The sequence below is a fragment of the Oreochromis aureus genome, linkage group 8 (assembly GCF_013358895.1).
Source record: "Oreochromis aureus strain Israel breed Guangdong linkage group 8, ZZ_aureus, whole genome shotgun sequence".
NCBI classification, from domain to species: Eukaryota; Metazoa; Chordata; class Actinopteri; order Cichliformes; family Cichlidae; genus Oreochromis; species Oreochromis aureus.
Window position 1 is genome coordinate 17,321,002 of NC_052949.1, and position 24,264 is coordinate 17,345,265.

The window sequence follows — 24,264 nt, forward strand, 5'->3', positions numbered from 1 at the left end:
AGCGCTGCTCTGAAACGGCGCTGTCAGGCTCCACCTGAGAACACGCACGCATTCATGATTAAATGACTGAGACCGCCACATAAATAAGCACATCTTTATTGTTTGCATGAATACATTAATGAAATGGAACACAGAGGAGCGCTTTGTGACTGAATTAGAAACCATTTAAAGAGACCCATAAACCAAGACAGAGTTATTATTTTCACAAGTTAAAAAAATGAAAAGGCATATGCACAAGCAATAAGACATTTCTGAAGATAGCTTCTTGACTTTATGAATCTTCTTTTTGTGCATCATAAAGGGGTGACTTCACCAGCCAGTTGTTGCTGAGTGCTGCTGCATATGAAGGATAATACAATGCCTTTTATGGGTACATAGAGAGCTGTGCAAAGTCTAGCTCCAGCTGATGCGACATGAGTCAGCTGATCGCTGCAAGTCTTAAAAAAACCCCAAACATCTGGGGGTGTGAAGGTGGCCTGTTCCAAACCACCAGCCGCCACCCGGCTCATGACACACTGTAGAGTCAGGTCAACTGAGCACGAATGAGTCACACTGGGCAAGGATGTATGGCATTAAAAAAATAGCATGTCCCAAATTTTGTTTCATCTGAATTTAGCTTCCTAAAAAATACCTTAGTTCCAGTGACGTCATTGACCCATTGGACGTGACTCACCGGTAAGCTCCATTATTAAGCAGATGTCTGTTAGTGAAAATGTTTTTAACCCTTCATACTGTCACCATCGAATAAAATGCTCACAGAGTCACAATTATTCTCACCTTTTATTTGGTTTGTAACTCTGGGGCAAATTTTAGGGCTCTGTTATTATTATATAGAACAATTTCTCATGGTAGTTAAGCAGCTGTTTATGTTTTTATATGTAGGAAATAATACGCAATTTCTACACCATGGAAGAGGTGGAAGTAAGATAACCGTTATTTTTACAACCAAAGAACTGAAACGGTGCGTTGCAGTATCTACGGGGAGGTTGTTAACATATGTACAGCAGAAGTAGCTGCTCTAAGAACTGAAAGGCAGAAGCTGCAAGCTAAAGAACTAAGAAGTTATATATTTATTGGGCTCAACCGCACAACACCTCCTCCTCACAGCACTGCGGAGGCGGTGCTCCTGTGGTCAAGAGTGGAGAGTAAAAAAAACAAAAAAGCAAACCACAGCGTCAAAAGCAGAAATGCCTTTTAAAACGAGAAGTAATTTCCGATACGTCGGTTGACCAACAACAGATATCTCCTTTGCATACAAGGCTTGCTGCAGTAACCTTTTCTAATAACTCATTATCACGAGAGCCTTGAAAGACTAGAATATTTAGCTTTTATTTCAAAACGCAGATTAAAGCCAATCGATTACTATTGTAACATTATTTGTAAAAAACGATATTAATATTTGAAAAAATATATGTTGACGCAGGACGGAAAAAATAAAAGGATGTCAGAGTAAGAATAGACTAAGAATATAAATACATGCATGATCACATCATAAACTGTTGGATATCCTAAAAGCATCAGTAATAGTTCATATTTCCTGAAGAGATAAATATTAGATACATTATAATAGAAACACACTGGTGCAGGACTTTCATGCAGTAGATGAATTCTCCTCATTGGGCTCTGAAAGAGGAAAAGAGCAAAACATGAAAAAAACTCTCCCTTACTCCATGTGATCGAATTAGCCTCTTCCTGCACGGATAGATAACAGCAAGTACTCGATATGTGATTTTCTGGCCTTATTGGGGTTACTTCAAGAGGAGGAGGCCTTAAATGTTTACCTGTCCATGTCCGGTAAACAGGAAGCTTGAGAGCAGGGTGCGTGATCTCCACGCAAACTCTCAGACGTGCCCTCTCGTTTTCTTTGGGAGCCCTGCTCAAGTTGACCTTATTGATGTGCAGCGCGCTCGGGTCGTCCTCTCCGTCCTTCTCGCCGTCCTCGTCCACGTCTGACGTCGAGTCCTCGTCCCTGTCTATGGTGTTATTCTCCTCGTCCACGTTTTCGTCGATGTATTGTATTCCTTCGATGTCGGGGTCTGTGACTGCCGCTTTTGTTTCTGAAAAGTGATGAAAGTTCAAAAAACACGTTTTTACTCTCTTTCAATCACCCTCGCTTGTAAAATTAAAGTGGATATTTTAATGCACATCAAGAAAGATTTCCTTAAGTGTTTATTTTCTTTTTAAGAATAAACCTAGGGGATAGTATTCCACTTTTAGACTATAACACCATAGACAGTAGACAGCATGGACTTTTAGCTTTCCAGGTTGGAAAAATGAGCCTTAAAACTGACGGCCAGCAGATGGCGACAGTTGCATTGCAAAAAGACTTTTCCTCCTGAGTTTATAGGCTTAGACCTTCAGCTTTGGTCAAATTGATCAAAACCATCAGAAACCAGTGGGTTCCGTCCATATTTTATACCATCTTTGACTAGAAGAAAGGTTACAACTGAATTTGTCCTTTCTATCTATCTATCTATCTATCTATCTATCTATCTATCTATCTATCTATCTATCTATCTATCTATCTATCTATCTATCTATCTATCTATCTATCTATCTATCTCTCTCTCTCTCAGTACTTATTGCATATCCATTTGTTCGTCTCTTCAGCGGTTCGTTTGTCTGACTCGGCAGGCTTGTGGACATCTCTAGGGCGCACACGCTTTTCATTTCTCTCCGTCCGTCATCTCCGATCTCCTCCGTCTCATTGGACACAAGCGGCAAGAGCGTGGGTCCTCCTGCTGACCACTGTAACTTGGCCTTAGGGTGACCTCCATTCAACAAGAGGGAAAACACACCAACGCCTTCGCTGCTCCAGCAGACTGAGATTGATGGAGGAATGGATGGAGCGACTGAAGAACAAGGGATACAGATAGTTACAGTTGGAACGTCCTTGAGATTTTAATCGTGCAGTTTAAAAAGCAGGTAAAAGTGCGTCAGTCAGTCATACCAATGTCAGCATTTTTCCAGTGTTTCTCAACAGGATCCTGTAGGGAACAGTGTCTCACTCTACAAATAATCCCTCCTCTTTTGTCGATTTTCTCCTGATTTGTTGCCCTTCTCTTCAGAGTGGCTGTCGCCCTGTAGAGTCTGGGTTCAGTCTGTATGGGGCCCCATATCTCTCCTCCTTTTATCACCTCCTCCTCTCCATCATCTTGCTCTCCCTCCCTGAATCTGAGCCAAGTCACTGAAATGTTTGGAGGGTAGAAATCTGTGATTTCACATCCCAGAGTTTGATCTTGGGAAACGGTGGAGCTGACAATTTCAGACACGCACGGCCTCCTGATGAATCCTGTTTGGGATTAAAATAAAAAAAAATTAATCTTCGATTTTTCAACATTTCCCCCAATCTCTCCTCATCCCTCATCCTTACCTCTGGTCTCTCGGGTGATGGGCTGCTTCAGGGCAATGTGGTGGACACTGACCCACACTTTCATTGCTCCTTTCTCAAGTTCAGTGCAGGGAAGTTTACACTGGCTGTAGGCTGAAAAGAATCCCTCTGAATTGGGCCGAGGGGAGGACGAGGCCTGGGACGCCACGGGGCTGAGCTCGCCACCCTGGCAAAACCAGCGGAAAGTGATGACGTCTGGATGGAAATGTGACGCTCGGACCGTCAGGCTGATGACATCTGGAAGATGAAAATGTCATCAGTGTAGCCTCCTGCATAAAGCTTATTGTTAAATATGCAATAGGAAATGATAGTCTACTTAAATCACCTTTGTCCCTTTGTGTTTCTGCCAGCTGTATTTCTGACACCTCAGGAGGAGCTGGGTGACAAAACATACAAGAGATTCAGTTGCAGGAATCGCAAAAATAAAGGGAATAATAGAAAAAAAACGTGTTCTTACACAGAACAGTGAACTTCTCCGACACCCTCTCCTCCACGATCTTGTCCTTGCCTATGTAGGACACCTGGCACTTAAACACAGCACCCTTGTGAACTGAAATCTGGGGGATGAAGGTGAGCGAGGAGATCAGCTGTTGAGTGCCGTTTTTGGACGAGTACAGCGGCCCCTGAGTGTGCAGCTTGTAGTAACCCATTTCACCTCTGGAGAGCAGCAGAGGACCTTTCTCTGACACTGGGGAGGTAAGAGTTAGACCATAGGGTAGATGGATGGTGATTAGGGGGTTACAGAGGCAGTTAAAGTTAGCTTTGGAAGTCCCTGTGAGTGTCAGGTGGTCAATTGTTAGCAGAATCAACGTGTTAAAGAGGGGGAAACAGAGCACGTTAAAGGGTGCGAGGCAAGTCCAACATTACCAACACTTTAATCCAAATGCATTTCATTTCCCAGCTCCCCAAATAACCAGCTTCCATCCCCCAAAATAGCTTCAAAGATTGGTGCTCCTGTGCAAATTAACTCCTTCATTCAAACAATAAGTGTAATAGTTGGAGTTCAGAAAGAAAAAAAAAAGAGGGAAATACGAGGCATCCTACCTGCGAGTGAGGTGTCAAAAATAGGGGTGTCATTGAGGAACCATGCGGTCTGCACCCGGTCCACCCTCCTGCCTTCAATGCTCAGCGACACCCTCCCCTTTTGACCTACTATCACTCGGGGAGGGAGGATGATCCCCGACACGCTGAGAGATTTCTGTTTCTCTGAGCAGGGTCACAAGGAATTATAAATTAAGAGACAGAGAGAGATAAGGTGATATATTTTCATACAAATATGCCATTAAATTCATTTTCTGCAGCTCCACACTTGGAGTAGGTTGAATAATGCAATAGTGAACATCAGTGGACTAAAATGTCTTCATGCACGGCCGATCATTCAGGTAAGGAAATACCAGAAATTCGGATGAGTGGAGAAAAGTTTCTCCCACCAAAAACTCAACATTCAGATGAACAGATTCAAGTCTTTGGTGTCGGTGGACCTCTTTTGATGAAGCTCATAATTCAAAAGGGGGCGCTGTTGTGTTGTAATGCTTTTAGCTTTTCTGTAAAGATGAAGCTATCGTGGAAACTACATGGGATTCAATGAAAAACATGTGGTCACATTTTTATTATTCAGAACTTTTTCAAGGATTTTCTCGAGCATGTCTACTTTCCGAGACAAAAAAACCAACAACTTCTTCCTCTCTAAAAAGGTTTTGTACAAACTTAGTTCCTCCTTCTTAGTCACAAATGGACAAAAATAGACTTTGCCTCATTTCTTCAATGCCTTGCATATCAAAAATCTCCTGCTGCAGTTGCTGCGTGGTGAGCTCTGACTCACCATCTCTTCTCCTCCATGAAAAGCCAAAGCAAAGCAGGAAGACCAGCACTATAGAGATGCACATCATAGCCACGGCTGCTTTGGCCGAGTTATTCAGCACTGGGGCCTCATCTAAGAGGAAGCAGAGGCAGAAATGTATCAGATGATTCATAGAAGGACTGCCAGAAAGAAAATAATTAAAGCAATCCTTTTCTTAGGCAGCCAGAGTTGTTTCTCTGGTACCTGTTTTTAGTCAAAGCATTGCGTTACTTCATTATGATCTTGTGAATTGCACATTCAAAACATGGTCATACTCTGAGGATCCAGCTTGTCCAGGTATACTGAGTTACTGACAGGATTCACTAAACCAGGCTGGTTCACGGCACACTCCACCTTGCCACGCTGCGCCCTCTGCTCGGGGCTTAAAGTATAGTAGCGTCTGGTTCTGTAACTCCCATCTGGGTTCTGCTCAGTGACAGGCAGGTCAGGGAGGGTCGTGCCATTTTGATACCAGGACACAGACACTTCCTCTGGGTAGAAACTCTCCACGTCACAGTAAAGAGTGAGAGGAGAGTTTTTGGAGGTTGTCGGCAGGACAGAAAGCCCAAGAGTGGAAGGACCTGAAGAGGGGCAAAGAAAGTATTTTCAAAACAGCTTGTGGCTTTGTCACAGGCTTCATCAGATTAAAGGATTCAAAGAACAGAAGTGACGTTATGGAGTGATAGAGAATGTAATATTAGAAATACTGTGACAGGTCATGAGGCAGTAAGGCCAGTAATATGGAAACAGTGACTCTGAGTGACTCACGGGTGATATTGAGCTGAAAATCCAGCTCTTGATAGTGTCCACTATGTGAGACTTTGCAGCCAAAGGTCACATTCTGGTCCTCATGGGAAGGGTAGAACGTCAGGTTGCCCACAGCCCTGTAGTACCCATCTGGGGTCAGTTCACCTTCAACCTGGTAGGGAGGTTGAATCACTTCCCCCGCTTTGGTCCAGGAAAAAGAGACAGGAGGAGGGTAGAAACCGTCTGCATGGCATTTAAGCTGGGTCTTAGTTTCCAGCACCACCCACTGATGAGGAATTGAGAGAGTGGGAAATGCTGAAGGGGATGGGGGGAGAAGAAGAAATGGAGTCGAGCTTAATTTTTAGATTCAGATGTGATCATAGGTCAGAAAAAGGAATCAAAACCACGAGAACAGAACCAAGACATACCGACGATAGTAAATGTAACATTACTATAGTGCAGAATAGTAAAGTTGTAGCTGATGGTGCATTCATACATCCCCTGCAGGTCAAGACTAGCTTTGAGGACGACCAGCGAGAAGTCCCCATTGACGAAGTCAGCGTTGTCCCAGCTGAAGCCTTCCTTTATTTGTGTTGCTGCTTTTCCAAACGAGGCAATTTCAGAGCCATTTTTAACCCAGCTGACTGCGATCAGAGACTGGTTTATGTTGTCCCCCTCAGCAGAGAGCGTCACGTTGCAGGGGAGGGTTGCGTTTGTATTTGGACTGGCCTGAATTTCACTCGAAGACACTGAAAGTAGAAAGAGATGGACAGAAAAAAAAGAACAGAACTCATTAAGGCTCCTTACTGCAACACATGAGGGCTTGTAAGATGCACTGTGCCATTTTTTGTGTGGTTGGGTCTGCATTTTAACAGCCCCCACCCACCGACCCACCCACCGCCCCCACCCTCCAACCAAAAAAAAAAAATGTTACAGACAAAACTATGTTATGATGAAAGGTTGTTACATATTCAATAAATGTTTCCAGTGCACTTGGTAAGAAGTGTCATGACTTCTTGAGTTATTAGGTTGTCTTTTTTTACTCTTGTCGTGTAACATTTGTGAAACAACTTCTTCTTTAGAAAGAAGAAATATCACAATCTTCCTCTTACAAGTGGAAACGTTGCCACGAAACTGATTGATGAACCAGTTGACCAATTGACCTTATGGCATTTTCCTGTTTATGCACCTTGTACATATTGTTTAGTGAAAGATACAAAATTGTCTTTCTAATGTGTTTGACTTAATTATGTAATAAATGTCATTAGAAAGCACAGAGAATAAGGTAAAACCGTAAAAGCAAATAGCTGTCTAAGGCTGAACAAATAACACTTGTCCAGTTTGTTAACTTAAATTGAATGAACAGTGAATGCATTCTTTCTTTTCATCCCTGAGAGTAAATCAATAATCTGACTACACTTTATTGATTCAGTGCAAATACAAGGCCTTTAAGACAGGTCCGGCCATCCAATCAGCTTAATTAGTAACTAGTACAATAAACACTTATTGGCAGGTGTAACACAAAGGGGTGGAAAAATTTCCATCGGCATGAAGCGCTTATTTATGCTTCTCGCTAAATGATGGGCCGATCAAAGCGGATTAACAAGAAACCTAAGAATGGAGGTCAAACTGTGCCGCTGACGCTTTTGACAGCCTATTTTTGACAAGCACCTCGAATCAGTTAATAGCAAACATCGTGCTGATGCACCAAAGAGGAAGAGGTTATTTTTCATGCCATGCTTTGATCAGACAGACGTTTATACTCACTGATGTCACTTCAAGTTCCACATGGTGGAGAGAGACTTATTCTGCATTACCAGGTTTATATTACATATTTTCTAGAAGTTAAGCTGTGATGCATTGTGTCTGATCGGCTGTTAATACTGTGCCATTCCCACTTAATAAGGGTCTGAACTTCACCAGACATTATAAACCCAACAGCTGCATTAGGCAGCACTGGCCACGCTGGCCTATAAAGAATACAACAAAAGCTCCTTGAATATTAAAAATCACTCATGTCTCACTTCATACACTGTCATATCGCTCTGTTACATACACTGTGACTTAATCCAGGAATCAACACAACATAAAGGTCAGGTGGATGCTCACAATGTCTAACACTTAAGGTCTTTAATATGCACCATCTATAGTAAAAGATTGACATATAGCCCACCTGAGGTAGCCCACCTCATACCTTGTCATCAGCCAGAGTAAAATCAGAGCCGCCTCTGTAAACAGCCATAATACTCACCATGCTTTATCAGAGTCAGGAGGACAACATAGGCGAGGACTTTACACCACATGGCTGGGCTTGTCTTGAGACTTCTTATCATCAGGTCCTTTTCCCTGTCTTATATAGAGCTACAAGGTGACAGTGGGCGGGATTGTCCTGCAAGTCGGGAAATAAGAAATATCGCTCCTGGGCCTCGGGAGTGAAAGGAGGCCCTTGATATGTGTACGTTCCTCCAGAAGCAAGTAAGGCCTGAAGAGCAACAGGGTGGAAACGGGAGAGAGGAAAAAGGAGGAGATGTGCAGGGACGCACAAGTGGGGAAACTGGTCACTTAAAATTCAGACGGGCCTCAGGCCAAGGTTTCGGGGCTACTTTACATTGGTGCAGTGTTGCCATGAACAAACAGAGTGAGTAATCCCACTGAGCTTATGTGGGCAAACACTCAGGCGAGACTACAACTCTTTTCTGTCTGTGGAAGGGTTAGGGTGCCGATGCATTTTGCGGAGAAAAGGAGGTTCTTTTATGCCCCTCTGTACAAGCCCCCCTGTCTCTTCAGTCAGCTCCTCTGATAATATTTAACCAGAACAAGCGCTTGATGTCTGAAGAGAAGAAAAGGTGTTATCTGTTCAAACACCCCTCTTAACAGTCATTAACTTGATTAGGAGTTTAAATTGTTTGACTTTGCACTTTAATTGGTCTTAACACGTACATCAGTCATTTCTGATCCAGAGGGGATCTGCGTCACTGAGCTGAAGTAGTCAGTCAGTATTTTTCTGCTGTACTTTGCATCAGGAGGAAACAAAAGCAAGAACTGAAAGTGTGATTAATGTGTCCCAAATCCTTGTTTGTCTTGAACCTGTGCTCACATCCAACTCTTTGTGACTGAACTTTGTGTTTTCCCTTCTTTCTTAGCTTGACACGCTTGCTGCTTTCATCAGGCTGGAAGATTGAGTGAAGAGGAGGGGCATGTGAGTCTGGGCCAGCTGATCGAAGGAATTCAATTATTTAACTATTGTGAACATTTTGCTTTTGTCTCATTTATGCTCTTATTCAATATGTGACCATGACATTAGCAAAAACCTTTGAAGCTGAAGTATGAGGAAAATACATTTATGATTTGAATACAGGGTGGAAATTTAAAAAAATGTCAGCTTTATAAAGGCCTTTATGGTTTGTGTGTGATTATTAAAACAACACCCATTCCCAGTTAGTCAGAACTTCTATAATTAAGAATCATTATCAAGACATACTCAATGATACAATGAGTCGTTTGTTTCTGGGTATCTCAGCAATGATTTCTTCTGTTTCAAGAAAACAGCCCGAAGCTTCCAATATACCCTCTGCAGTGGTCGCTTTGCTCAAAGCCTCGCTGTCGTCACACAGATGCTGTCATCCAAGGTGCAAGAAGCCACTGCAGTATTGTCCTAAACGATAGGTGGCGCCATTTAGTCAATAGTGGAGAAAACGTGCTAATAAGGAGGATAAGAGGTTAAAACCAGAAGCCAAGACTTTGTTAAGTGTCAGGTGTTGTTTTGCAAATTTCTTTCCACAAACTCAAGTTTTCAAACAGTTGCAGCATCTCACTCTGTGTATTTGTACATCTCTGAGGTTCTGTGCAGGATTATTCTTAAAATGGTGGTAAAAACTGGCACCATTTGGACTTGAAACTGGTTTTGCAACTTCCATTGTGGGAGGTCACAGGGTGAAAGTGCAGCAGTGTAAAGAAAGAGGTGTGCTGCATTTTTAACCCAGGACAAAATTAGAGCACTGCTTCCAAATGCACACAGCAAGTATTTTTTCCATTAGATCTATTCTCTTCCTGTCAATTTGAAGGAGGAATGCATAGGAGGAAATGACGGTACTGAACGTGCCAATAATAGTCATTACATGCTGTGTCTGCACTGTGTGTGGTTACATTTCTAGCAAACAGTACAATAGATTATGGTGTAAGCTAAGGCGTAGGGTTTCAGATAGGTTTGTGGATAGGTTGACAAAATTTACATTACCTAGACCAAAACAGGCCATTGTGGACTTGTGGATGTGGAAACTATAACCAGTTAACCTCAGTGGTGTGTACAGAAAGTCTTAACTGCAGACACCGACCCCTTGTTTATGTCTTCCTTTTATTTGCTCTGCAAATTATATTCTTTTTTTTCCTGCTCTCACTCAGACTTATGCAGACATGACTGCTGTGTATAAGTAACCCACAAGAACTTAGATGTAACAATTTCTTGATTGAAAGTTGTACATTTTTTGTGGATAAAGCTCATAAGGTAATTACATTTTATATTTGTGGTTGTGTGAGTGTAGAGAAGTCCTCAGCAAGAAAAGTACTGGATGTGACTCTAGTTCTTTTTGCACATCACCTAATCAAATTCACCACTACTAGCAAGCCTGAAGTCTGTTGTGCCCATCTTGTAGCACGGACCCTGTGCAGCAGGAAGATAAAATATGAGTACATAGGATGGTGAGCAACCACCCATAACATGGGAATCACTCTGTTTAACTTTCATGGCAGGTTTTATATATTCATTTTTTAAAGTGATGTGGTTTTAACACCATGCACCATTACATTATTAAGTAGCCTAGTGGAAGTCCAACTGGATTGTTTGTTCACCATCTTGCCTTGCATATAAAACTGTATACATTTTGTTTTTATTAACATAGGTAACATCTGGCATCCTGAGCAATAATATAAACCTGCCCAGGTTAGGGCAGATGAACCAAGTGACGGCTGGACATCAGTTGACCCCATCTGAGGAACTGGTATGGGTGCAGGAAATGGCTGGACCTTAGTCGCCCTGGGAAGAGGAACAGGTGGACAGGTATGCTTGGGGATGATCACAGGAAGACAAACAGTCTTCACAGCCACAGGCTGGGAGCCATGAATAGTCTTTTTGATGACTGGTTGAACATTACAAAAAGTTTCTATAGATGAAGGCGGGACAGCACAAACAGTTTCTGGGAAAGCTGGTTCAAAAACATGGAGAACAGATTCAAACCGACACAAATGTGGAACACAAAACTCAACCTGATCTGAAGCACTCAGACCAAATAGCCAGCTTAAAAATAGAGGATGCCTTCTAATTGTCCTTAACATTTCAAACAGTATCAATTATTAATCATGGCAAAAGCGATTGAAACCAAGTGAGAGCATGTGGGCTGGGAAGCCATTTCAGCATTATATTATCATGTTATGGTCATGTCGTTCTGTCATGTGATTAGAACTTACTGATTACTGAGCAGCACACATACAAGGAGGGAATGACACTGGTGTGACAAAGAACAGAGGGAAACTGAGGACTTAAATAGACATGATTAAGAGACACAGCTGGGGAAAACAAGGCACAGGTGAACAGAATCAATGAGCAAGAAAAAAGCAAAACTGAACACACACACACAGGAGAAGAGACTATCAAACTATAACAGGTAACACTGAGACTGAGGCCAACACACGTGAACCTGACAGGCCAAAGTAAACACAAAGACAAAACATGGAAGAAACAGAAACACAGACTTGGCATCGGGAACGTAGGAGGGCTGGCAAAAGAATAACAAAGAATATGTTAAACACACGATCAGAATAAAAACCCAAGCAAAGCGAAGGTAAAGTTTAAACTGAAAGCTATAACAAAGTCAAATGGGAATATGAAACAGAAAATAGAGTCCTAAATATATAACACTTAAGTTATGCTGGAATGTTGAGAAACAGGTTAGAATAGGGAGTGAAAGAAAACTATGACAATCTGCCCCCTCTGCCTAATGTAAATACAACTTTACTGTGAGCGCACAGGATGGCAGCCTGGATCCTCTTGGTGTGTGCGTTCATCACTCTGCAAGGTGAGCCCTAATCTTTAACAGCTTTTTTGGTTTTGTTTTAGAGCTATTTTGTATAATGTTTGAGAATCTGGGTAATGATGGTTTTGTATTGAAGTGTACTGTGTAAAAAATGTAAGAGAAAGTAAAGTGAAACAAACCCACTGCTGTCAGTATGAAATTTATGAAAACAGGAATTACAGCAATGCTGCTTCATTAAACAGCCTTACTGTTGGTTATCAGCAATGCTTAAACTGTTTTTGTTAACCTTTTGCTTAGTAACTTAGTAACAACAAGTCTTCAATGTGTCAGAACAAACCACAATGTAATATCACATAGTAGAACGTTTTTCATGTATTCAACAGAAAGACAGTACGGCCTGCATCAAGTCAAATTTGTTGACTTGAAATAATGCAAGTAATATGTGATCTAAGAACTCATAGTACTATTTGCCACTTAGCTGTATTTACAGTTAAGGAAAAGGTAAAGAAAGTAAGGGAAAGTAAGGAAAAAAAGCTGTAACTCTAGTGTCCCCATGTGGCTGTTGTTACATATATGGCAACATTAAGGTTATAATTTCTAGTAACTTCTTCTCTTATTCTTACAGGCTCGAAGGCTCAGGGTGAGCACATCACATTTCCTATATACCAAACAACTGTGTAAATACTCTGAATGTTCATATTCCAGTGTGACTAGAATCGAGTATGAGAAATTTTATTGCATATCAACTGACACCCAGCTGTCTATGCTCTGTCAGATTGTGGGGTGGCACCTCTCAATACAAGAATAGTGGGTGGTCAGAATGCCCCAGCTGGGTCATGGCCCTGGCAGGTGAGCGTACACTATCAATCATCTCATATCTGTGGAGGCACCCTCATCAGTGACCAGTGGGTGCTCACAGCAGCTCACTGCATTATAACGTAAGATATACTCTTTGTTTCATTCTCTATTGCACGTTTTTACCGGAAGCCTATGTGGGAACATTGTGTTACAAATTCAGTATTTTAGAGACCAAAATACAGACTTCAAAGAAACCAAACATCAGTGAGAGACTCAAAAAATAAGTGAAGCATGTGAATTAAAAGTTGAGTAAAATATCCCGACAGACGCGTTCACAGAGCAGTTTTAATAAAGTTAGCTGATACAAATCAATATTTGTTGGTGACAGATAACTAGAATAACTAACATACAAGTTCAACTGGTTCACTATTGTGCAGAAGGTGTTTCCACAGTGAATAATGGTGATTCCAGCTCATCAGAACAAATATTTATGTTAAGAAACTATTAAAAGAACGGCTATATAAAATCAAATTAACATACAGGGAGTGCAGAATTATTAGGCAAGTTGTATTTTTGAGGAATAATTTTATTATTGAACAACAACCATGTTCTCAATGAACCCAAAAAACACATTAATATCAAAGCTGAATGTTTTTGGAAGTAGTTTTAGTTTGTTTTTAGTTTTAGCTATTTTAGGGGATATCTGTGTGTGCAGGTGACTATTACTGTGCATAATTATTAGGCAAGTTAACAAAAACAAATATATACCCATTTCAATTATTTATTTTTACCAGTGAAACCAATATAACATCTCCACATTCACATATATACATTTCTGACATTCAAAAACAAAACAAAAACAAATCAGCGACCAATATAGCCACCTTTCTTTGCAAGGACACTCAAAAGCCTGCCATCCATGGATTCTGTCAGTGTTTTGATCTGTTCACCATCAACATTGCGTGCAGCAGCAACCACAGCCTCCCAGACACTGTTCAGAGAGGTGTACTGTTTTCCCTCCTTGTAAATCTCACATTTGATGATGGACCACAGGTTCTCAATGGGGTTCAGATCAGGTGAACAAGGAGGCCATGTCATTAGTTTTTTTTCTTTTATACCCTTTCTTGCCAGCCACGCTGTGGAGTACTTGGACGTGTGTGATGGAGCATTGTCCTGCATGAAAATCATGGTTTTCTTGAAGGATGCAGACTTCTTCCTGTACCACTGCTTGAAGAAGGTGTCTTCCAGAAACTGGCAGTAGGACTGGGAGTTGAGCTTGACTCCATCCTCAACCTGAAAAGGCCCCACAAGCTCATCTTTGATGATACCAGCCCAAACCAGTACTCCACCTCCACCTTGCTGGCGTCTGAGTCGGACTGGAGCTCTCTGCCCTTTACCAATCCAGCCACGGGCCCATCCATCTGGCCCATCAAGACTCACTCTCATTTCATCAGTCCATAAAACCTTAGAAAAATCAGTCTTGAGATATTTCTTGGCCCAGTCTTGACGTTTCAGCTTGTGTGTCTTGTTCAGTGGTGGTCGTCTTTCAGCCTTTCTTACCTCGGCCATGTCTCTGAGTATTGCACACCTTGTGCTTTTGGGCACTCCAGTGATGTTGCAGCTCTGAAATATGGCCAAACTGGTGGCAAGTGGCATCTTGGCAGCTGCACGCTTGACTTTTCTCAGTTCATGGGCAGTTATTTTGCGCCTTGGTTTTTCCACACGCTTCTTGCGACCCTGTTGACTATTTTGAATGAAACGCTTGATTGTTTGATGATCACGCTTCAGAAGCTTTGCAATTTTAAGACTGCTGCATCCCTCTGCAAGATATCTCACTATTTTTGACTTTTCTGAGCCTGTCAAGTCCTTCTTTTGACCCAGTTTGCCAAAGGAAAGGAAGTTGCCTAATAATTATGCACACCTGATATAGGGTGTTGATGTCATTAGACCACACCCTTCTCATTACAGAGATGCACATCACCTAATATGCTTAATTGGTAGTAGGCTTTCAAGCCTATACAGCTTGGAGTAAGACAACATGCATGAAGAGGATGATGTGGACAAAATACTCATTTGCCTAATAATTCTGCACTCCCTGTATTTAAGTCTGGCCTTCAGTGCTCTTTGTACCTCTAAATGTTGAAATGAGTTATTTCCTGTATGTTATCTTGAATACATTGGTGCTAAGTGGCACTCGTCTTCTGGTGCTTAAACTGTTGAACAGGCAAGCAAACAATAGTAATGAACTGATGCGAAACCCCCCCCCCCCATTTTGTGCTTTATATAGGATCTAGTTTCTTTCTACTGACTTGCCGCCACAAACCATAACTGCGCAGAAGGAAGTGTGTGTCTAAGTGTGACTACAGGCTTGTTCCTGAGACAGAATGATAAGGTGTAAAACACTGATAGCAGTGTTAGCTGGCGGTACCTTTTTGACTGGAAGTGGCCCTTTCCTTTACATTCAATCATCAAACCTGGTGATGTTTCACTGCTTTGCTTTGACATCTGATTGATAAACAAGAATTCCACGAGTAAGATGTTTTCCTCATTAATTGTAACTTGTATTTTTGCTTGTTGCACAATAGTCAACCTGTATGATAACAATTTTGTACCATGACAGGCGTCTGCCAATGGATGGAGAAATATCCTCTTAGCATGTCTTCCTATTTAATTTCGTGTCATACACAGTACATTTAAAGGTCACACATTCAGACTAGTCACCCTGACGTTAGTGACAATAACATGATGAGCTAAACCTGATGCTGTGTGGGTGAACTGACCTAATTAATCCAGTTCAGTAGTTTGAAGAAGCATGTATATGTACAGAACACTTCATGGCTGACTGCAAGGTGTTGTGGGTGTTAAAATCGTCACGCCTACACCACATGATCGACTAGTGGTGTGAAGTGTGTGTGCTGACATGCTGCGTTTGGTTTTTACTGTACATGGTAGTGTACATTATGGACACCTTTTCTCTACTTTGATCTTATTAATTCAAAGGAAACTGTTGCAAAGGTTTTGTGGTTTGTTCAAATGAAACTTTGCAAACATGAACAATGTTTCCATCTTTTGTTTTGTTTCTTTCTTAGAGAGAAGACGCTTTCTCTTGGCAGCTCTTTCTTCTTTCTTCAGTGTTTTTTTTTAATTGTACTGTGATGAGCTCTAACATTTAGCATGCTACCCGCGCCTAACCCTTTTTTAAAGTGATCATTTGCTGGGACATCCACTCCTGGATAGATTGCGCCATCGTGTGAACGCACACCTGAATGCTTCAGACCAGCAAACTGCCAGAACATCAGAGCTGCTGATGATCAGATAAGCACTTGATTGCTACTGATCCTCGTAATTCCTATCCAATCAGTGGGATGTGCTAAGTTTTACAGGACTGTGCAGAGTCCTGTAAAAAAACGCTCTTTTCCTGGATGGACTTTGCTGCTATGTAAATACTGCTGGATATTATGAGGCAGGAACTCACACGTTCTATTTCAGTTCCTTCAAGCTGTAAGTTTTGTCACAGTGTTTGCTACAATGCACATACAAAAGTCATGTGGTAAAGGAAGTGAGTCTTGGTACATAAGTAGGCCAAATACAAGGCTTTCACTCAATCACACAAGATTGTGTCATGTGAAAAACAAGTTAAATTTTTTCTTTAGACATTTTTAAACTTATTTTTTTCTGTGTTTCTGTGCAGTTTGGGTAATTTAATCCAACAAAGCCTCTACATTACATTTATAAAACTGTCCCACTTTCCCTTCACATGAACCCAAGTGGGAATTCAGTTTTGACTTTTGTCTTCTGGGCGAATGTCTTGTGTCTGACCCATTCATCCAGCAAAACCTGCTCTTTACACTGGTCTTTTGTTCTCTCAAAGGATTTCCTATTCTTTCTGCCAGAAGGCAAATGTCCAGGTCAACACCTAACTGAAACTTGGTGGTGGTGACTCATGGCTCGTTTTACTGCCTAATAAGCAACATATCTGCTTAATTAACAGTCAGATCAGTCACCAGGAATTAATTTTGACTGAAACAGGTTCACCCACTACACTGTTTGTAATGACCCAAATAAAGGTCTCCTAATTCCTTATTTATATGCTTCCCTCATGTTGGGTCAGTCATGTTAACCAGGAGTCTTTCCAGTCTTGGTGATACATGAGCATACTGCAAAATAAGGGCTTTTAATTTTATGTTTTATTGCTTATTATTACTTATGTAAAAGCATTTTTGGCTTTACTTGAAAGTCAGAGAGAAGCAGGGAAGCAGAAGGATATGCTGAAAAGTTATGCCACAGTGGGGAAGTGAGTCATGAATGGTATTTGCTTCCATGTGGTAGAAATTATTATACAATAGAGCCAATTTATTTATTTATTTATTTGGAAAACTGAAATTTACAGATTTACTACCATGTCTATGACAGTTTCTTACAGCCAGTATTGTGGTTGTTACTCAAAAAAGTAATCTATTAGACATTAATCATTACTTTTTAAAAAAGCTAATGCATTACACTACTTAACTACTACTTGTTACATTCCTTCTGCATCACTCCATAACATGACCCGATATACATTGTCACATAATAACCAATATATAACTTAGGCTACATTATGCAGATAACTGAGCAACTTGGATAACACAAGTAAACACATAATTATAACTGTAACCCGTTTAGTCAGTTCAGTGCAGTAATGTGCTACATTAATGTATTACAGATTGTGACCACAGTATGTTTTGCACAGCTGTAATGACGCTGTAATAAGTGGGATGCAATAGTTTTTAACCTTTTATTTTATCACTTTGCTTTCTTGTAACACACTTTGTGCTCAATGTACTCTAAATAGAGCTCCTATATAGACTTTTATAAATATAAGTCTCGTGTTCAAACCAAGGCGTGGCCAAGTATAGACAGTAAATAATTTAAATAACAAGTTACTGTCCCTGTGATGGCTGGTTTTGATTATACAGTTGCAAGAACACCAAATTTGAAAATGATGATGCAAAGATCGTGTTGTGTTGTGTTTGGATCTTTCAATTTGGGTCAAATTCCAAATTTAGGATTTTTCAATTAGGACAGGTTTTGGGAGCATTTGTTGAACATGTGCACATCTTATCTAAATATGAACTTATCCTCGTTTCAACACAATTTGCCTCTCGGCTAGATATCTTTCGCTCTGTGCATACAAGAACCAGGGTTATGTCTGGGTTATTCTAGAGCAGGAGTGTCGAACTCCAGGCCTCGAGGGCTGGTGTCCTGCAGGTTTTAGATAACACCCTGGGTCAACACACCTGCATCAAATGATTAGTGCATTACCAGGCTTCTGGAGAACTGCAAGACATGTTGAGGAGGTAATTTAGCCATTTAAATCAGCTGTGTTGGATCAAGGACACATCTAAAACCTGCAGGACACTGGCACTCGAGGCCTGGAGTTTGACACTTGTGTTCTAGAGACAGCCCAGCAACGAACTCGAAGCCAAATAAGTCAGTGAAAAATGAACTTTAAAAGCTGACAAAAATGTAAAACCTGGTTAAAATAAGTAAAAGTGCAAATCCAAAAGTTCAGGAACGAATAAAGGAGTATGGGCAACAAGATCATAGAAAAAAATGCAACAACAAAAAGAAAGACAGGGCTCTATACTCTATACACAAACACAGATGTGAAACTAGTGAAGGAGAAAAAAAGTAGAATTAAACAGAAAAACAAAAGACAAAAACACTGAGATCTGTAGATTAACAATAAACCTGATGAGGGAAACAGGAGGATACAGGAGGCCGAAGAAATAAATAGAAACACAACAGAGCCACTATATTTAACAAGGACCAAAGAAAACACAACAGAAAAACCAAGGACCATGAGACAAATGTTACACTGTGTCACACAGCCCCACATTATGGGGGTGATTTTAGTTTAGGCTGTCAAAGGATGCTGCATGTACTCTTTGTTCTGTATGTTTATTCATATCAATTCTTACTGTCCATAAAAAACTACTTTGGGCCTTATTTACCAGTGTATACATGCAAAGAAAGTAGTTATTTTGTACAAAATTACCACCCACATAAGTTACTTTTCTGTTTCATAACTTTATATTAATGTGTTTGTTAGATAATTTAACTCAATAGTGGTCATGGAAGGTCTGTGGCAGTTCTATTTATTTATGCAACACGTACAAATTCAGTTGAGGAAATATTGATGGTTTGTATGCATAGTTAAAAGTTTTGCGTACATAGGTGGAAAGTTTTTTTTTACAGTTAGCTTCTGACCCTGTGGTTTGTGAAATTAGTATAAGTCAGAGTGACCCATAAACACACTGTTTATCTAGTTCATCATTTGGGTTTAATTGACTTTGATTGGGCACAAGCTTCTGTCGTCACACCTTGTTTTGTTTTTTTAAATTTGCACACATGTTTCTATCAGGCAGCATGGAGTTGCGGTGTCACCATTCACCGAGAAGGTCATGGGTTCAAATCAGGTTTAAGCCTTTCTGTGTGGGTCTACTCTCACAGCTCAAAAACATGCATGGAGTTAGATTATGTGATTATAATTTGGCCATACATGTGAATGGTTGTCCTGCCCAGGGCGTTCCCTGCCTTTTGCCCCATGACAGCTGGGTTAGGCTCATGTGACTCTGAATAGGATGAGATAATGGATGTGTGTTTCTACTAGTGGTTAAATACAATAAAAAACAATTGCCATCAAAATAGGACACGACAGATTTGAGAAAATATTCTAAATCCATGGACTGATTTCATTATTATTCATTTAATACAGAAACTCATTTAGTGCATGGACGCTCTACTTCGGGAGAGAGACTCAGGCTGGGCCTAACACTCATGAGGTGAAACGGAGTGTGTCGCAGGTCATTGTCCACCCTAACTACAACAATTCTTACTTGAACAACGACATTGCCCTGATGAAGCTCAGCAGCCCTGTCAGCTTCACTGACTACATCAGACCTATCTGCCTGGCAAGTAGCTCCAGTCAGTTCTACAACTCCACATCCTGCTGGGCCACTGGCTGGGGCAAACTTGGAAAGAATGGTGAGATTTTTATTTTATTTGTGTAGCTGGTGGCAGTGGAAGCATCACATCAGGTTTTTTCTAGTCTCGCTTTGTCACTTAAATTTGTATTTGCATGTCAACTGTCAGGGGCTGGGTCTGTGACCCAGTGTTTCTTATTGTCAAGCTTGTTTTGTCATGTCTCTCAATGTTTCCTGTTTTATTTTGAAGAGCCAGGATTTTCCATGTTCACTGTGTTTTGTTCGACTTCCCCCGTGGTGTCATTATGTCCATTACAGTCAGCTGTTTCCCCATGTGTTTCCACTTCCCCTGATCACCTCCTGTGTGCATTAAGGCCACGTTAACATTGCAGGTCTTAATGCTGAATTCCGATTTTTTGATCAGACCCGATTTTTTTGGTCTGATCATTCTCACTACAAATAAAATGTGACAGCAAACGCGCTCTAGTGTGAACAGTTGATGGCCCTTAAAGCGGCCTGCACACACAAAAGAAGACGTCACACACAAAGTGCTCTTTGTTACTTCCTTTAAAAATTGTTGCTATTAAAGTTTTTCACCCTGCAAGGTGGGCAGTTCACATATTTGCATAATATGTTTGGTGCCTGAACTACTAGACAGATGCACAAACTGTCTGTTGCTGACAGGAATGTCAGTTTTTTGTGGGAGTTTGGATATTGAATAATCACATCATCATTCGTGTTATTGTTTGCACATATCCATTGAAAATAGTTTTGAATTCGTGAGACTGGATGAGAGTGGACTCATTTCATTCTTTGTCTTTCACAGAGACTTTGCCAGCTAATGCACCCCTCCAAGAAGTTCAGATTCCTGTTATTGGAAACAAACAGTGCAGCTGTGATTATATCACAGCACAAGATGCGAAAATCACTCAGCAAATGATTTGTGCGGGGCAACAGAACAAAGGAGCATGCCAGGTTAAAACAAAAGCAAATTGTTGTAATATATATTCTCCCTTACAGAAAAACAAGTTGGTTTTTTTTTTATTTTTTTGACAATTTCAGCCCTATAATGTAAATATGGACTTTTTTAGTTTTGAGAATATGCTGTTTCAATCCCCTTCTTAATGTTTGTGTTTTATCCTACTTTTTTCAGGGGGACTCTGGTGGACCTTTGCAGTGCAAACAGGGTTCCAAGTGGATCCAGGCTGGTATTACCAGTTTTGGAGTACCTTGCGCCCAGGCAGGTTTCCCTGAGGTCTACGCTCGAGTGTCTGAATTCCAGACTTGGATCACAAATCAAGTAGCGGGGGCGAATGTGGGCTTTGTGACCTTTACTTCTAGCGGCACTGACACAGACAGCAGCTTTGTGTGTCGCAGCAACAACTCCACTGGCAGCACAAACTCTGGAAACTCAGCCAAGTTTGCACCTGAGCTTGGATTTTTTATCTTCTCAGTGAAAATGTTGCTAGACCGCATTTTAGTTTAACACTAAAAATATCTCCTCTTGTGCTCTTTTTGTCTTTAAAGCTACAGTGTGTAAACTGGCACCCACTCCTATGTATTTTTAATGACGGAACTGAATGAAGGTCATGATGATGGATGAATTTGTTAGATGTAATGGCACACTAATCAATGTATATTTAGTACAACAAAGTGTTTTTCTATTACATAATCTTAAATCTTAATCTTAAATACTTACATAAATTGTTCAAATAAAGTATTTTGATTTTAAAAAACAGAGTCGAGTTTGACATAACTGCACTGCAGTTCGGGTGCATCAGCTTGTAATTTTCTTTCACTATGATACTGTTACTGAACATTATGTACAAGACTGGAAGAGATATGCAGAATATATATGAATATATATATATGCTCAGTTGTATATGTTCGGACGTAACGTACAACATCTACTAGATTTTTGGTTTTGGCTTTTTGTTCTTCCTTTTATAGATTTTTAATTCAGGGGCTTCTCATGTCATTTTAAACTTTCCCAGAACTCTGAAATATGAGTTTTATTTTTGTGATCTGAGTCTTTGAGGAGACAGGGAAGTTGTGGGTGGGAACATTTGGGGAAGCAATTTTTAAGAGAGGTTCTGCATTGATACGCTGATGGATGTGGTCACGATGACTTCTGTCTCAGGCTTGTGAGCTGTTGCCAGTTATACTCTTTGAAACCGTACTTCATGGTCAAAGGATTGATCTGAAACTGCAACTCATGCGCCCAATGACATTTTCTTTGTCCAAGAGAATGGCTGACACCTTTGAATTTGACATGTAGCTCTTCCTGTAACGCCATGCTCCAATCTAATCAGAGAAAATGGAAATTATTTATAAAAAAAACCCCAATATTTAAACTCAGGCTTCTTACATAAACCTGGATGTATCAAGGATTGTTAAAGTGGATCTGTTGTGCTTATCTCCTGTTAAGTTTGGTGAATGTCTTGTTACATTAATAGATACTCATCAGATACTCATTGTCAGGGTGATATTTTAGGATTGTCATTTGTACTTGGAAACAAATAATCATTTATGCTTAGAGATATATAATCGTTTGCATGTTGATAAACTGTCTCATCCTTATTCAGGTCACAAGGTCAAGTTCATGGGAAGGGCATCTAATCTTGTGATATATAGTATGGGAGGACACCTACTCTGTATCTGCTTAAGTACAAGCGCCCTTTGTTTAGGTGGGCCGCTGGACTCCTGGCGCCAGCTTTCTGAGGAGGCGTTCACAGGGTCATATTTTGACACACAGCCACATTTACACACACATACCAGCACACACAGATAGATACTCTTTATTCATACATATGCCTATTTAAGATGTCACATGTTGATGAAACTATGCATATTCATGTAACCACAATAAAGAGCAGTGCTACGGAGGGGCTGACCGAGAGTGACTGGGGTTCAAGCAGTAGGAACAGCGTTTGGTCTCGGTCATCTCCCTCGTGCACGAGATCACACAAAGAGCCTGGGTGTCTTTTGTGTTGTTTTTGCCACTGCAGTAGATTGTCTCTTTGTTCCAGCAAAGGGTTTTACTTAGATGAACCTAACAGTCATAGCGCCAAATCACAACAATTGCCTCGTGATGCTTTATGTTGTAAGGTAAAGACCCTGCAATAATACAAAGAAAACAGAGTAAACCCCAACAGTCATACTGACTCTCTATGAGCAAGCGCTTTGGTGACAGTGGGAATGAAAAAAACTTCCTTTTAACAGGAGTAAACCTTCAGCAGAACCAGGCTCAGGGAGGGGTGCTGGGTGAGGAGATGAGAGGAAGACAGGACAAAGACATGCTGTGGAAGAGAGCCAGAGTTTAATAATAACTGATAATTAAATTTAGAGAGGTGTATAAAAACATAGTGATTGAAAAAGGTGACTGAAGAAGAAACACATGGGAATCCCGCAGCAGCCTACACCTATTGCAGTGTAACTAAGGGAGGATTCAGGGTCACCTGATCTAACCATATGACGTGCTCTGAAACCTGACTGAAAATCTTCAAATAAACCATTGCTCTGCAGATGATTAGTTGTTTTAAAATTACTCAAAAAATTTTAATACAGACAAGTTGATCATATTTATAATTGAAACATTAATGAATGATAGGACTTCTTTGAGCAGCTGCTCTATGACACCCCCATTAATGTTTAAATACCTGGGACTCTCCACCATTTGGTTTCAGAACTGAAAAAGATTCTTGGATGGAAGGTAAAACCTCTTCATGGACCCAAAGGAGTCCAGTAGGTTTCTTTCAAAGCTCCTTGGACTATCATGACCTAGTAGTAGTAGTAGTTGGTTGATGTGGGTTCATCACTACCAGAAATGTGAAATAAGTAAACATCCAATCCATTTATATTTTAATCTAAAGGGCACTTAAAAATGAAACAGTGTTTCATGAAGTGCTGTATGAAGCAGCAAAGCATCACACAGCAATAAGACAATAAACAGTGATGACTACAAGGTAAGAACACAGCACTATCATTCTGGGTTTAAAGCCAAGTAGTACAAATTAGTTTTAACATGTGTTTTAAAAAACAGACAACCAGCGGGACATCCTAACATGGGCAGACAGATCATTCCAAAGTCTATGGGTGTGATAGCTGGAAACAAAACAAAACAAAATCCCGAAACAGGAAACATCAATCAGTGCACCCTAAGCAGAAGTGAACAACAATAACAGCAGGATTATGAAATTTAAATCCAGTAAATGGTACACCTGTGTTTCCTGTTTGTCAGACTGTCTCCTGTGTAATAACAGTCTCTGTTATGGCCCTGGGTCATGTGACCCAGTATTCTGAGTTTCTTGGTGTTTTGTTATTCTTTTTAGTCTAGTTTCATTTCAGCTTATGTAGTTACATTCTGCCATGTTTTGTGTCCAAGTTTTCCTTGTTTGTCAAGTTCAAGTCATGGCTATGTCTCCTTATGTTTCCTGTTTTATTTTGAAAGAGCTTTGTGTTTTGTGTTTATTGTATTTAGTTTCACGTGTC

At 40.6% G+C, this 24,264-nt stretch overlaps 2 protein-coding genes across 2 annotated transcripts; one reads left to right on the top strand and one right to left on the bottom strand.

Annotated features, from left to right (window-relative positions):
• Window positions 1-93: 93 nt before the first annotated feature.
• Window positions 94-8,292, bottom strand: LOC116327657. Its single transcript, XM_039616484.1, has 13 exons — window positions 8,230-8,292; window positions 6,407-6,727; window positions 6,000-6,293; window positions 5,507-5,812; window positions 5,214-5,324; window positions 4,436-4,597; window positions 3,849-4,079; window positions 3,717-3,767; window positions 3,374-3,628; window positions 2,951-3,292; window positions 2,580-2,852; window positions 1,782-2,057; window positions 94-1,623 (listed from the first exon to the last, which is right to left on the bottom strand). The coding sequence occupies exons 1-13, from the start codon at window positions 8,279-8,281 to the stop codon at window positions 1,592-1,594; spliced, it is 2,706 nt and encodes a 901-aa protein (XP_039472418.1). The 5' UTR covers window positions 8,282-8,292; the 3' UTR covers window positions 94-1,591.
• Window positions 8,293-11,614: 3,322 nt separating this feature from the next.
• On the top strand, window positions 11,615-22,737 carry LOC116321075 (polyserase-2-like). Its single transcript, XM_039616098.1, has 7 exons — window positions 11,615-11,638; window positions 12,003-12,049; window positions 12,633-12,647; window positions 12,783-12,945; window positions 19,566-19,834; window positions 20,600-20,748; window positions 20,927-22,737. The coding sequence occupies exons 2-7, from the start codon at window positions 12,004-12,006 to the stop codon at window positions 21,257-21,259; spliced, it is 975 nt and encodes a 324-aa protein (XP_039472032.1). The 5' UTR covers window positions 11,615-11,638; window position 12,003; the 3' UTR covers window positions 21,260-22,737.
• The last annotated feature ends 1,527 nt before the right edge of the window (window positions 22,738-24,264 follow it).